At 35.3% G+C, this 16,226-nt stretch overlaps 1 protein-coding gene across 2 annotated transcripts in view; it reads left to right on the forward strand.

Moving 5' to 3' along the window:
* Positions 1 to 15,082, forward strand: part of Dyrk2 (Dual-specificity tyrosine phosphorylation-regulated kinase 2) — a 76,692-nt gene extending 61,610 nt beyond the window's left edge. For both annotated transcript variants that reach the window (XM_074085232.1, XM_074085231.1), the window contains exon 9: positions 10,097 to 15,082. In XM_074085232.1, coding sequence (XP_073941333.1) covers positions 10,097 to 10,286 — 190 coding nt within the window. In that variant the 3' untranslated portion in view covers positions 10,287 to 15,082. The remainder of the gene's footprint in view (positions 1 to 10,096) is intronic.
* The last annotated feature ends 1,144 nt before the right edge of the window (positions 15,083 to 16,226 follow it).

A 16,226-nucleotide genomic window follows, 5' to 3' on the forward strand; every position in this document is an offset into this window, starting at 1 on the left:
ACTCTAGCTTGTACTTAGTTGTACTTGTTATCACTTTTAGGTACCAATAAAATTTTGTTTTTGACTTGCGTAGCGATTAATCATACATATTATTTATTATTCCATTGCCATAATCTACTAATTTCTAATTTTATATTTAATTTTATTGCCTTGACATTTTAATTATTTGTTTATTGATTATTCATATAAGCATTTCATAAATTTGACATATATTTATATTCTTGTTTTTAACTTTAATTATTATTATTATTAATCAACTTTACTCTAATTTGACATAGTAAATTCTATTTTTATTTTTTTATGTACATTTGACGATCCTTTTGTGATTTTCTTATAATTGCCTGATATGTGTTTATAATGTATTTTTCAATAGATAATAAATAATAGTAGATTATTGTCGTGGCCTGGAAGTAGGCAATTGCTGGCTGAGTATAAGTATTAAACGGACGAGCTTGCGAGTCCGTTTAACTAATACGAAGCCAGCAATTGCTATTCCAGCCGAGACTAATATAAAGCTTTTCTCAAAAATGGTGAATAATTCTGAAATAGAATAAACTTTTTCTCAAAATATATTATAACATTTAATTTTATTCCAATATTTTTCTTATGCTTTCCCGCCTTTTTTTTATTAAAAATAAACTGCAGGTGTATTTTTCCACCGAAAACACCACAAGCTGTTTCAGACCCAATAGAAAAAGTCCGGACTCCGGAGTTCCAACAAAATATCTGATACCGGCCATTAGACTTGGCTGTTTACGACTTGTGCCAAAATTCCCATGGCCTTATAACTTTAAAAAAAAATTGTGACTGATTGCAGGCGCGCTAATTCATTATTGTCGATCTAGCGCGCCTGCAATCTTTTTAACTTTTTAATTTTTCGCTGACCATAAACTATGCACTTCACCTTCTGATATGTAAAGAATAATGTCAACTTTTACGGACATTTTTGAGAAAATCTATCTATCTATCGATTAACTTATGATACTGAATTGCTAAGTGTACCTACTGTGGACACGGGAAATGCGTGCAAGTGTAGTATTTGATGATACGTGTCATAGTAAATAGTAAATAATGTTCAGCAAACACTATTACGTAAAATAGCAAATCTATAATCCAGTGTTTTTCTACCTTTTTCATGACACGACCCCTTTAGTATGAAGAAATATTTTGCGACCCCGCGCTACCCGTTGCTTTTTTTCCATGTACCTATTTTATTTTTTGACAAATATTATTTATTAATAATACATAAACGCTTGTCAAAACCGCACGCAATTTTGAAATTTTAGGAACTATGGCAGACGAGCAAAGTCGTGGAATTATCGGGGAATAGTTTTAAATGATTCATGTTTTAAATAGGTTGGGGTTGTACCTAACCAAAGTTTTAAGCTCTGCTCAACATATAGGTAGGTAATAAATCATTAAGCCTTAAGTAGTCGTCGGTGTTCACGATAATTTTGTTTAGAAAACTTGTCTAGTAGAGTCTGTAGAGGTTTTTTTTTTACACTTGACACCAATATATTGTCCTAGTCCCAAACTAAGCAAAGCTATATAGATAAATACCTACATTATGCATATGCTATTATGCATACAAATATCTGCCCCGGCTGGGAATCGAACCTGGGATCTCAAGCTTCGTAGTCAGGTTCTCTAACCACTTGTCCATGCGGTCGTCAAATCCATAAATGGATATAATGGTTCCTTAGAAAGATGGCCGTATAAAGACCGATACACAATTTAACAAATAAGTTCCTTCTCGATCATGTAAACAGAAACCGGTTTTGAGTCAGGGAAAGGGTACTTAAAGGGTGAAAGTACATTGAGATTCTGTACCTTTGAACTTAGTGCGTTTATAGGTAGAGTCATTCACGATGACGCGTGTCGTGGTTCTTATTACAATGTTATTAATGTCCAATTTTGACAAAATCATGCGTATTCGTGGATGGCACTAGGTATACCGTATACCATGCTATACACTTATGTACCATTGCTGTTGTAAAATCGTGACGTTTTAGGAAAATGTATTTAATTGATTGATTCAGATGCTGCTTTACAGAGGTTCACATCAATGTACTACACCAATTTATAACTTATTTGTACAGTCACCAGCATTAATATCTACCACAGCGGAGCGTGCAAAAATATCTGACACGCCCTTCCGGCCCTAGAAATAGAGTCGTATTAGATATTTATGCACGCTTGTTGTGTCAGATATTGGTGCTGGTGACTGTACTCGTTTTTTTTTGACTGACTGACTAGTCAACGCTCAGCTCCAACTAGTGGACGTAGAAATGTGTAATCTTGCATTTATGGTGTCGACAAGAAATAATACCTACGGACTTTATTTAGCAGCGGGAGTGAAGCATACATCACTACCTTACCTGTGAAATATATTTGTATGGACACAGGCGCCTTATTTCTTCTTCTTTACTACTTCTTGAAGACGCCAAGATCTCCAGATTGACCAGAAGCACTGCCGAGTTACAGGAACTGATGCAACGGTGCGGGGAGTGTGGTGGATGGTGAGGAGTACCCTTCACCTCATCATCCACCATGCTTTCTATGCCTTGCTGACAATCGTCGTTTGTGCAAAAAATCAAGATAGTGAAATTCGTAATGAACTATCGCGATTATTATTATTTAGTATTAAGATTAAGATACTATTAAATATAACTTTAGGTGGTAGTGTCTCGGGAGTCATAGTAGTTACACAAGAAGTCTAGAGATGCGGTTAAAGAAACAGTTTAATGCTTAAGCATCGCATGATTTCAGCAGCGCGGAATTCCATAGGTTTTTGACTCCAACCATATTTGGTTGTGTAAAATGTGTGTTAATTTTCAATGCTTATTTTCTCGGGCATTTCTTACGTTTATTAAGGTCCCATTGTCAAAATGGCAAAAACGTATTGGCCTGTTAAATTTGACTCTTGTAACTTAATTTTAACGTTTTCATAAAAACTTGAAGCCAGCAAGGCTATGACCAAAATTAACTAAATGCCCGATGAAGTCGCGAAAAGATTTCGAGTTCTCTAGCTACTCCCTCAAACAATAATAAACATGGTGTTAAGACAGATCTTAACTCTAAATCGTCGTTCGGAATGTGAAAACGTGTAATCGGTCACATCTCATCGCGGCACGCACTCCCGCGCTTCGCGGTTACATAAAGCGAATGTTCAATCGCGCGAACTTTAATGCGCAGACGCGGCACAACTTTCACGACACTGAGATCGCGAAATACCGAAATATCTGTCAAATGCAACTATTTACTCGGCTGCCCGAAGGAGAGTTATATTTTTTTTATTTGAGCTACACATAAAATGTAGTTTAAGTGGTCTAAAGTCTATTCGCCGTGAGTTGTTAAGTATTATGATAACGTCTCGGAATAGCGACTGTCGCTTATCAATCGCAAACTGTATGACGGGCGTCGCTTGTCACCGCGCGATATGAGTTTTTTGGTACCAGGCATTTAGTTTTTGTCAAACGTGCGACTCGTCGAGCTAAAGGACGCGGCTGTCATGATTGTCCCATGATTCTGGAATGGTTTTCGAGTGTGTCGGTTAAATGTTTTTTTTGTATTATTCTTAACTCATTACAAAAGCGGCTCGCTCATTATTCCCGATAGAAATTATTACTACCGATATTATTATCGACAGATATTATGAATTATTATCTAAATATTTCTATAGGTACTTAATAATAATTTCTATCGGTAATAATCAGCGAGCTGCATTTGTAATGAATGAGTTAAACCCCTGATTTTTATATATATTTTTATCAATTGTCAGCAAACAGACTTTAGAGCTAATACAGCGTTACCCCTCTGCCATGTTATTCTGTGGTCTATGACCGGTTGCGTCAGCGTTTAACCTTTCACTGCGCGCGCAAGTATTTGTCAATTATTCGCGGTTCAACTGCGCCGGCGGCACTGCTTTCCTTCTACGTCTTCACTTGATAAACAACATTTTTTTTGATTGACAGAAAGGGCATTAAGTATTTTATATTTATACGGTATTTTAAGGGCACAAGCGGGCTAGAAGAATTTTCCAAATTGCATCATAGTGGCACGTCCAAAGTTTCCGCTGTATTGTTGAGGAAAATGAAATATTATCGAGATAGAGTTTTAACTGTAAAGTACCTTCATAATCGGCGCGTGTGAATTAGAACGCAATTTCTACAGTAAGTACACACAGTCTCGAATTTGGGATGAGTCAAGTATTGAGTGACTCAATGGCACTCAAGCTGTGTTGGTCAAGCCAGGATTGGTCGTTGGAGCTGACGTAACATGTTATAGTCATAAATGTAATTTAGATAATGCGGATGCAGATCTAGGGCATATGAATATGACCCCTGTTTCGCAACGATTGTTTGTTTTGTCCGAATAAACAGAGATGGCATCACATTTATATTTTACATAGAATTTATCAATGAAATTAAAGGAAATTAAGGAAGAACAATTCTTCGTGACATAACATGAAGAAAAAAGAAATACTCGTTATGGTCACGAAATGAATGAGTGGTGAAACGTGCCCTTAAAGAAAAAAAAACCGTATTTGGGTCAATGGCAAAATAATGTTAGCAGTTGTCTTTCCTCTCAAGTAATAGAACATTAATCTCGAGTAGGTAATATTATTATTCCATCAGTATTTTAAGAAGCTGCTTCCTATAAATAAAAATAAAATAGACACTTTGAAAGGTAAATACAAAAATCTGTTTATTATTGGCATTTATTCTGCTATTTATTTTAACGTATTTTAATATTGATCACAAATAAAAATAAATCCCCATAGTATAACATACAACTCGTCTCTTCACCAGAAAGAAAGATGTTTTACATCAAAATTGAGATCATATAAATAATGTATGCGTGTAAATACTCATTTAGCATACAGAGTCGGTTATTACGCTGAATATGTAAAGCTTGTTCGTTGTAAATGATACGTGTACACAAATAAACTGCTTTTAACTAACATTTGTGCTCTAACTCAGCCAAATTAACTATGAATGATGCATAATGATACACTGTGCGAGTAATTGTAAAGCGTGGAGCGAGTACCTGCGCATTTGCGATTCAGATTACTGTTTAGTTATAAAATGGTGTAATAAATGTACATAAATAGAGCTTATTAATTTTAAAATTATACTAATACTTCTTAGAATGACCCTGAACTTTTGAATTAAAAAAATACATTGTTTAACTTGGGCACTTGTTCAGTTTTTTGTTAGAAATACGGATCGTATTAACCAGATCGAACAGCCTTTATTCAGCTTAGCTGTTCAGTACCACTACCATGAGTTTACAGTGACCGTACTCGATAGCGACGGCGTAAATTATTTGTATGGAGAATTGTACAGCGCCTCTACAAATAATTTACGCCGTCGCTATCGAGTACGGTCACTGTAAACTCATGGTAGTGGTACTGGAAGGGAATGCTGCCAGCATCTCCGGAACCTTACTTAAGGGGACTTCATTACATATACCTAACTTAGTTTAGTTTAAGTTTTTTTGTACGAGTTAAGTTTTAATTACATTCTGGTGTCATGTAAGTGTATAAATAAACACAACTTTCCACATTTTATTCAAGTATAAACAATAAATGCTTTGTTGATACTATATCTAACTACGGTGTTAAAATCAATAATCTCTGAAAGTCTGAAAAGTCACACTTTCGAATGTTATCTCCACTTATCACGTCGTTTAAACTCCTGTGTGAAAAGCGTCTTTTTTTTAGCTTGTTTGTATTGACAACTGTTCAGCTCGACCCAGCCTCAGAACCCTGGCTAAACTGTCCAAATGCCGTGAGAGATCCGACCGAAATTATGAGAAAAGGGTAGGTACGATAAAGAAAAAGATTTACCAAGTCTTTGTACTTAACTCTAAAGTTGTAACACATTTAACACTTTCTTTTTCTATTTTAATCCAGCGCTACAAATACGGGCAAAACAAAATAGTACAAAATATAACCTAGATTCCTGAAAAAGTTTGTAAAGCAGGTACCTACTTTATGCATTATAATGCCAATGTTGTAAATGCTTCCGTGATAATCGGAAATGCATTAGAATGAGAATAGAAGTCGATACATCAACAATACGCTTACTTAACTCGAATGACGGTGGCACGATCGTTCAATAAACATAAACTCTGTTGAATGTATGCTGATGTGCATTATGTTATGAATGATTTACAGGCGGTTTCACTATAATAGAGGTATTATCACATAATAATATTACCTATTTATATTACACCGCTCCCAGGATGTTTACTTTTTTTTACCTCTTGTTTGTTTGTAACTCGTGGTTTCTAAATTAGCGTTTTTTTTCCCTGCTCTCTGGTGTCCGATTAAGCTGGAATTTGACATATTTATGTGGGTAAATCCGGTGACAATACATTAATCTGGTAGTTTTTTCTCTTCAATGTTTAATGGCATCAACTTGAAATTTGATCGCTTTACATATATATTAACAACTAGCTGTTGCCCGCGGCTTCGCCCCCTTGTATTTTTTCTGTATTTTCTTCTATAAAAACCTTCTCCAGAAAGTAACGAACACAACAAAAAAAGAGTTAGCGAAATGTGACCAGTGGTTCCCGAGTTTTGCGCTTAGCAACACATTTTACGATTCATTTTTATTATATAGAGAAGATAGAAGATATGAAATAACTCCACATTTGCCCAAACGAGGTTGATTGTAAAGTTAAGCGCTTTAATAGCTTTACTCGTGTCTGTGTTAGTAATAATTGATTTAAAAGGTGATAAACCGTAACGACGGTAAGGGTCCAAAGTGACAGTGTGTCGCCTTGGACCGAATCTGGTGCTAGTGAATGCCCGGTGGCCTGTCGGCTTAGTGATGCGATATGAAGCCGTAGACACGGCCGGTGGTCCAGAAATCTGGGCGATGTGCAATCAGGTGGCTTATGCTATTAAATGAAATGAAATGGTATATTTATTCCAGACGTTACATAAAAACAATCAAAAACAATTAGTTAGAAGTCCAATAAATAAAATTAAAATTAAATTATGAATACGCAATTAGGTAGCTGGATCATTATCAAATTTTGCGCAGAACACTATGTTCCCATGCATTATTACAAATATTACGTAAATATTAAGCATTTTTAGGGTTCCGTAGCCAAATGGTAAAAAACGGAACCCTTATGGATTCGTCTTGTCTGTCTGTCTGTCCGTCCGTATGTCACAGCCACTTTTTCCGAAACTATAAGAACTATACTGTTGTAAAATGGTAAGTAGATGTATTCTGTGAACCGCATTAAGATTTTCACACAAAAATAGAAAAAAAAACAATAAATTTTGGGGGTTCCCCATACTTAGAACTGAAACTCAATTTTTTTTATTTCATCAAATCAAACCCATACGTGTGGGGTATTTATGGATAGGTCTTTAAAATGATATTGAGGTTTCTAATATCATTTTTTTCTAAACTGAATAGTTTGCGCGAGAGACACTTCCAAAGTGGTAAAATGTGTGCCCTCCCCCCTTGTAACTTCTAAAATAAGAGAATGATAAAACTAAAAAAATATCATGTACATTACCATGAAAACTTCCACCGAAAATTGGTTTGAACGAGATCTAGTAAGTAGTTTTTTTAATACGTCATAAATTGTAAAGTAAAGGAAACTTTTATATTATGTTACTTGCTGCTACGGAACCCTTCATGGACGAGTCCGACTCGCACTTGGCCGCTTTTTTTAGATTCCTATAATCCATAATTATCTGTGGTAAGTATATCATTCATCATTTCACTTTAAAACTGTCATTGTCACTTTAAACTATCATTTATCAGTTCACTTTAAATTGTCACTGAAATTAGGTAAACGGTATATAACTTTTTTTTAGGTTGGGACAAGCTTACCAGCACCAAATTTAATAATTACCTATATAGCTATCGTCGACCAAAATTTTTTTTTAGAATTCTGTACTCAAAGGGTTCAAACGGCGCCCTATTCTTACGTGTCTGTTTGTCCGTCGTCTGTCTCACAAGTTTTACAGCCAAACAGTTCGAGCTACAATCTTAAAATTTTCACAGTATAAGCATTTTGTTGACTCACCTACAAATTACAAGTGCAAGTAGAATTGATTAGGAAGACCACAAATGGCCACTAGAACTGATTAACGCATAGATTAAGTTAATAAAACTTCTAGTCATCACTCGTAGTCTATAGTGCAAAAACCACCTGTCACCAAGAGCATGTTAAACCTTCAAACTATTGAACATACTCGTATGTGCAGCCAGCCCAGCCCTGCTAAAACCCAATACAACCGGAGCAAAAACTATAACATTATGTTTGCGTCGCGAATACTGATCTCAACTCACTGCTCTGCTCAATGATAATTGACTATTTTTATGGCTTTATCCGATTAACTAATAGAACTTAATAGAAACGACTAAGTAACGTTAGTATGTTCTAGTGAAAACATTAACGACGAATCATCTAAAGTTTTTAAGGGAGTTCTATTCAATTGATATAATTTTTCAGTATATTTTCTTTTCGAATAAAAATGTAAGTAAGTACCAAAAAAATAATATCTAACTGAGTAGATTTTTCTTACTTGTATGTACGAAGCATTTTGTTTGGAGGTGCGACACGCCCTCCGGGTTTGTTCAGTCAGGCACAATGTCTTAGAGTAGGTACCTTTTCCTTTTAATTAATAATTCTATACAGAAAAATAAATTTTATTATTCTTTACTTACCTACATGTTGAAATGTTTATAAGTTGCGTTAATAGTTCGACTGTGTGTTTTTGTTTGTCGATGCGATAATTGGTTGTGTTAACTCAGTATTTTTTACTTGCACACCTGCTAGACCCGTATCTCGCGAAGGAGAACAGCAATACAGAACTTATGTATAATTTGAGAAGCTTAAATTCGTGTCGAGTTGTTTTTGATAGCCAAGAATAATGTTCATTTTTTCATGAATTAGTTCTTAAATACATAGAATATTATTGCGGTTCACTAATTTTCAGACTTTTTCCTATTTTTTGCGCCGGGGCCTTCCATCATGTCAACGGGAAGGCCTACCCTATAATATAGCACGCTTTGAAAGGTTGTATTTTATGATTTTTCTTTAAGACAAAAATGATTTTGATTGACGGATAATGAAGTGACCCTAGTAAAAGTGATTCCTACTTTCCTTTTGAGCTAAACGGCACATCATTCCATCCTTTTTCCTTTACAACACATTATGTCGCTTGGTAAATTTCCTTTCAACCGTCGATTCAGACTAAGTAGTGAAACATCTGCTGCTACTTAAAACGTTCGGTTACGAGAGCATAGCCCTTCTCTAAATTGCAATCCAATGGTCATGTTATCGAGCGGACTCCATTATACATCGGTTTCTGTTGCGGTCGTGTGTTGCAACGAGATGCAACCGCGCTCTGGACGTTTGTCAATAGGTACTAAATACATTTTGAAGAGTCCATTTTGTTCTCTCGCATTTGGATGATGGCTCAAGGCCTTTAACTGAATAAGGACTCTTTTGAAAGTATTTGAATGGATAGGTTGTTTTAAGATTTGGTACTTGTTTGCTATATATCGTTATGGAATAGAATAATGGTACCCTAAACGGTTCACTTGACTCGAACATTTGGTCGTCGACGTTTCGTGGATCTACTCTATACCTACCTTGATAAGTTCGTACGTCTCTCAGTAGAACCATGTCGCACGGAACCTCTGCTGCCTTTATCAAGTTTTTTTTGACAAGTGCGACAAATGCTGACGCAACAGGGTTCTATCAAGTGTCGTTTTTTTTTATTAGACTGGATGGCAAACGAGTATGTGGTCTCCTGATGGTAAGAGATCACCACCGTCCATAAACATCTACAACACCAGGGGTAATGCAGATATGCGTTGCCAACCTAGAGGCCTAAGATGGGATACCTCAAGTGCCAGTAATTTAGCTACTACTACTACTACTACTACTACTACTTTGTAACTTGTCAAGATATTAATATTATTATAAATGTTTTATGATACGGACAAAGTAATGAACATGCATTCTTCAAGAGATTTCCATTACTTACTTATTGTTATTTTATTATTGAGTGGAATAAAGAATTCAACGGATTAAAAATTCCCTTTCATTCCAGATGGGATCCAAAGCGGCGCATCACGCCGAACGAAGCCTCCCGGCACGAGTTCGTGACGGGCTGTCCCCTGGGCTCGACCCCGAGCGGGGTGCTGGCGCTGCCCCGGCTGGCGCCGCCGCGCCCGGGCCGCAGCGCGCTTCTGCACAGCCAGTCGGCCGGCGACGTCGCCGCCATGCTGGGCCGCGCGTGACCTGATGCCTGACTCAGGGTCGGCTCCGGCGGGCTGGTTAAGCTGTAAGCAGGACAAGAGGGCTACGGTGACAACTTGTACAAGGCAACTACAGTTTAGTAAGCGAGAGCCGTAATTAAAAATACCTATATGCCAAACTGAAGTTGTAACTAAACTGAGAAAATTCTAATGGAATTTACAATTTTCAGTTCCGTTTTTATTTAGTACCCACAATATTGGTGCGGTACACCTATTTAACCGCTGTTTTTGAAAATTAAATTCAGCATTGTCACCAACATTATATAAATCTCACTGCCAGGGCCAGGCCTCCCGTCAGAGAGAGAGAGCCTAGGAATTAATTGCTTTGCAAGTAAATCCAGGTTTTCTCACAATATTTAACGAACGAAATGTATGTTAACTCCAGAATTTGAGGAATTTTCTTTTTGACTTTTCTATCCTTATTTTGTGATGCAAGAACATTAAGCGCACGGCATGTTCTTGTATGATACCGAAAGTCTAGCTGTAGCTCGTGGAAATTGTCTCCGTAGTGCTCAAAACCGAAATATTTAGATGTGTAGTTTTAATAATTCCGAGTTAGAGCCAGCTGCTGCTAGGTGTATATGTTTTCCTGGAAACTCATTTAAATAATGATCCGATCTAGCCCCCATATTCATGTTTATGTTAAAAAAATAGTACAAGCTTGACTGTACTCGCATTGTGATCCAATCTACATATGTAACCCAATAACAAGTCAATCCGACCACTGGAAGTAGATCAAAATGAACTTACAAGATTTTAAGACAAACAAACAAATATACCTACGAAGTAAAGTTAAATAAAAGCTTTTAAATAATATATATGCATGTTGTATCAAAATGTAGATATGCTTTGCTTGTGTCTAAAAAAAAGTATCTGAGTGGTAGATAAAGGCAAGGCAATGACAAACGTTTATGAATAAGGGGATTGGATTTGAAATAGATTTATTTAAAAAAATATTTTCGTTTTAGATGACAAACTTATTAATAGGATTTCGATACATTACTATTTAGTATAAGTTGTTATTATAAGAGCAAGGACAATTTTTTAAACTTCATTACGATACGTGTTGTTGAAATGTTTATAGTTTTTTAAACTATCGATATATAGTTTTTTTTACCCGAGATAACCTAGCAGCAAGTAGCTTCCTACGAGTATTAAACTTAAGATGCTCATTCGTTTTTAGGATAATATTACTTATAGCAACTGACTCTCTTATATCATGTAACCTACCTTGTTATATTGATTTTAACAAATTTTAGTTTTTTTACCATTGAGAATGACACTGCATGTAACAGTTCAATGTAGTTGACAGGTGGCGATCTCATTAGTTTTAAGTTTAAATTTGCGAGTGACTTAAGTTTCTTCTTGCTAGTAACCCAACTAAAGTATAAACGAGGCCTACTCAAGTCTAGTCATATCGTTAACATTATCGCGCGGATGCCAATCTAGTCGAAATAGTCGAAATCTGTAGTTTATTTCGATAATTACGTAAAATAAGACTGCGACAGCTCCAATATGTTTAAGTGTTTTAATTATTTTAAACGAGGTTATTACCTACTAGTTAGTTCATTTTGGGTGGAGTTAAAAAAGTTGATCACGTTAACTAGTGGTTAACCATACGTAAACACTGACTTAATGACACAGTACCCGCATAATTAATTGAATGGTTATTGATCTTTCGCTAGCCGGAACGATATATGCTGTTAACTATCGATGTTAATATCAAACCTTTTTTTCATACTTACCTTTTTGGAAATAAAACATTTTGCTTATTTTTTTTTAGTTTATTTTGCGAAAAACCACAGGTTTTTCCAAAACGCAAAACTCGACAGTTCAAAAAGACGACCAATACATACAACAATTAATAAACAGATGTAAGTAGTGCAAGAGGCAACTAAAAAAGGTAATAAGTAACTACCTATACATACGAGTATTCATGGGGGGGTATATCCCACTATTACAAATAATGATCCCCTTTATCACATCGACATTGGTCAGACCATCGACGTAGATCGAGCAATGCACAGCGCATGAGATGCAAATATTGCAGCGCATTGCAAAACTTCTATCACAACTTAAATGGCGAAATTGTAAAAGGTGCAGTTGCAGCTGACCTAAAATATGATCCAGTTCTGATAATTAAACGGAAGCGTGTGAATTGAGAAATTTTAAGTGACTGTATCTGATCTGATGCTAAACATAACAGAAGCCTGAGATGTCCCTTTTGATGGATCTGATCACAGATATAGATTACATTCTAGATGTCTGTGGATCTGATACAATTCATATTACGTAATCGTCATTTCGAAAACAAAATTAGCCGGGGCTGAACAAGAACAGTCCAGACAATTCCTAGCAAGAAGCTGATGCTGTCAAAACGATGAGAAACCGGAAGAAAGCATTGGGAAGGTCAAAGTTTCAGTGCAAAATATAGAGGCCAAAATTTAAGAAGGTGTATGATACAGTTGTCTATAAAGCGGCTATTTAAATAGCTTATGATTGTGGGTTCTTCTACCATTATTGGAACTACCTACCTACTGTGTAGGTATAAATACATGGACTGTACTTTTAAAATAAATTGAATAAGACGTCAAACACGCTTGATTAGTTGGAAGCCTGACTTGAGTAGTTACAACCCCATACCTACACGCAATGTATTACGGTACGTAACCTCTGACACGCAAAATAAACTATCGTGCCCGCGCATGCGTAACTAGTAACCGCCTTTTTAGAAAAAAAAAGCATATATCATCTCATTTATGTAACCGTTTCGTAATTTACTTACGCTGCTTTGACCGAAAGAGGTCAAACGGAGTTTTGAAAATAAAACAAGTCATTATGCGGTGTGGCCGGCGATTTTCTTTTACTTGGCCAATATCAATTTATGAAGCAAATTCCAGTTTGCACCTATTGACCATGACTGTTTGTTTCCATGATGCAATGGATTATCATTGTAATGAATAAATTAAAGTTGAATACTTAAATAGCGAACTTACAACTGAATAAAATTAAATAAGATGATTAAGAAAAAGATGATTAAGTGTACAAGCCAAAACAATTCGAAAAATAATAGATAGCAAAAAATTTTAAAGGCTTCAGTTCCTTTCCAAAATACAAGAACATACTCGTAGTAAATATGTATCGAAATTAATTTCTTTAAACTTGCTAGTATTTTTCAAAATGTTTTTAATGAGTAAACCACAACTTTGACTTCTTTTGTTCACGGTCAAAATAAACCAATGTCGTAGTTAGTCACTTTGCAACTTTAGTCACATAATATAGGTACCTAAAGTTGAAAGTACCGGTTTTGGAACAAAGAAAAAAAAGTGCCCAAATAATATAGTTCAGCATCGGCATTATGAGTTGTCAAAAGAAAAAAAAGCAATCATGGTTTCCGTAAAAAGACGGAACGTTATTTGGACTTAGCGTAGCGAGTGTTTTGGACACAGTGCAACATGATTGATTGGTTTAAAAGCAATTAAAACACCATCTAGATGAAATGTTAACTGCTGCTCGTGCCAAATTGAACAAATATAATGCTAATTAAATTTTACTTATTTATTTTTGCGTGCGATTCACTCATTCACAACGTAAGTAGTTTATTTTATAAGTTTAAACCTGAAAACACAACAAACTTGAAACAAAATAGGCTTACAAAGTTTAGTTATGAAGCGAAACTAGATTATTGCGTGTTTCGTATTTAAATTTAATTTTGTATTAATAAAGAAGTCAGATGGAGAGTCAGGTGGATGGAGTGGCCACTGATCAGTTCCCTCTAGATTTATACGTTATCCTTTACTAATATTATAAATGCGAAAGTAACGCTGTTTGTCTATCTGTTACCTCTTCGGACTTAAACCGCTGAACAGCTTTAGATGCAATCGGTCATTCTCATTTTATTGTGCATCTGTCTAATTACCGTACCTCTTTTTTCATCCAAAAGCGTCGCAGCACAGACTGAGTGCACATCTAGAAAAATGATGGCTGCCATTTACATTATCTGTGCGTGCACTCAAGTCTAAATACCTTGTCGCTAGTGCAGGATAAAAGCGGTAGATGCATAGTAAAATGAGAATGGCCGAAATATGGTATGGAGATACTTTCAAACTCTGGGAAGGATATAGCATAGTTTTTATCCCAGAAAATTGCATAATGTTCCCGCGGGATAGCGATAAACGAACTCATCGCAGACAAAGTCGCGGGCAAAAGCTATTATGTTTGTAAAACTCGACTGAATCACAGTACAACCAGGTATACGTCCAGTACCATATCAGTACGTGGCACACTCATACAAGTAGTTTATCTGTACTTACTCGTACATATAGTGTAATGGTACAAATTGTTTTCTTTTACATTACCATCGATATGATGTAAATACAACGGCAACGATAAAACTTGAGGCGACATTGCAATACATACACGACATTCCCAAGAGCTATATTGTTATTGTTGTACTTATTCCACAATTATTATACACGAATATATTTAAATTGTTTAAACGTGTTGATTTAAGTTATTCTCAAATTATAAGTAAGTTTATTATATCAACTTCCATTTATTTAGGTCCTAATAAATTAGAATAATAAACAAAATCGGGTAATTAGATATTTATTATAGTCAATGTGATGTGTAGACTTTAGCGAAATCCAGTTAGTAGGGGACTAGATAATGTGATAATTATTAAGATATATTGTACAGTGTTTAAAACATTTTGAGCTTCTATCTATTTACTCCTTTTATAAATCGGGAAATTTGCAGTTCGCAAGTTGTTTCATTCATTATTGTTTGTGCTCTTTTATGGTAATTTATATTTGATGAATTTTGCGATGGTGATAGCTGCATGTAAGAGGTCATAAGATGTTGTCATCTAGAGAAATATCCCTACTGGAAGTATTTTATTTTGTAATATCATAAGTTCATAACGCTATGAGATGTATTACGTCCACGAAACGAATTTAGATAATTCAAAAATAATTTAGTTGCTATCCTCATTTGGCTTTGCTTGTCTTGCCTAGCTATATTTAACAACTAATTTTCTAGTTTTATTGAAAAAAAAAACCGTCTTATCTAATCGTCTTAATAATGTAAAATTGCTTTTAATTTCACGGGCTAGAGTTCAAAAATGAAGACTAAAAATACGGACCTAAGCATGACCAAAACCTTGGTATGTTCGTTAATCGTATCCTTAGATAGTTAATAATATGCGACGCTTCGTGTTTGTATTGTACACTTAAATCAATTTTATCACCTTTCAGTGTATTTTCAGTCCCAGTATACGTTTGAGTGAGAAATATCTTCATTGTATCTCGCTCTAACATATAGCTGCGTCTTAAAGGTATAGAATTGATAAAACTTTCGATAGGAAATCACAAATTATCCATTTTCAACTTTTACACTTTGCAAGACCAAAAATTTAATGTTAAAACTAGCTGGTGACTTTTTGATCTATCCGAAGCTTTCTACCTTTTTCTAGATGTTATTCATATTCTTATGTAGAAAAAATTTAGAAGTTTGACTAAAAAATGGTTGATTTTTCTGATGATACCGACGTAAAACGTCTATGTTGACACGAATCTGTGTTACATGACGTAATGTTACAACTTATAATCTATCTCTAATTTTACCGGAAACAATTTCCATTTTCTAGTCAAGCATCAATTACGTGGTAAGACAAATACGGTACCTACTTAAGAAACTTCAATATCAGTAATCCATAGAAATTTAGGGTAGAATTTGTTACTCATAGGAAATGGTCTAGCATGTAAATATTTATTAGTAGAGTACTTAGGCCAAGCCAAACTGAATTGACATAAGATATATACTAGTTACTTATTTGTGGGAGGGTAGCGATAGACAATGGTTGTTAATATATTGTACTTTATAATCATATGTGTTGTAATTTGTTTTGAGTCATTACAATGT

Source organism: Choristoneura fumiferana, chromosome 3 (assembly GCF_025370935.1).
Source record: "Choristoneura fumiferana chromosome 3, NRCan_CFum_1, whole genome shotgun sequence".
Lineage (NCBI taxonomy): Eukaryota > Metazoa > Arthropoda > Insecta > Lepidoptera > Tortricidae > Choristoneura > Choristoneura fumiferana.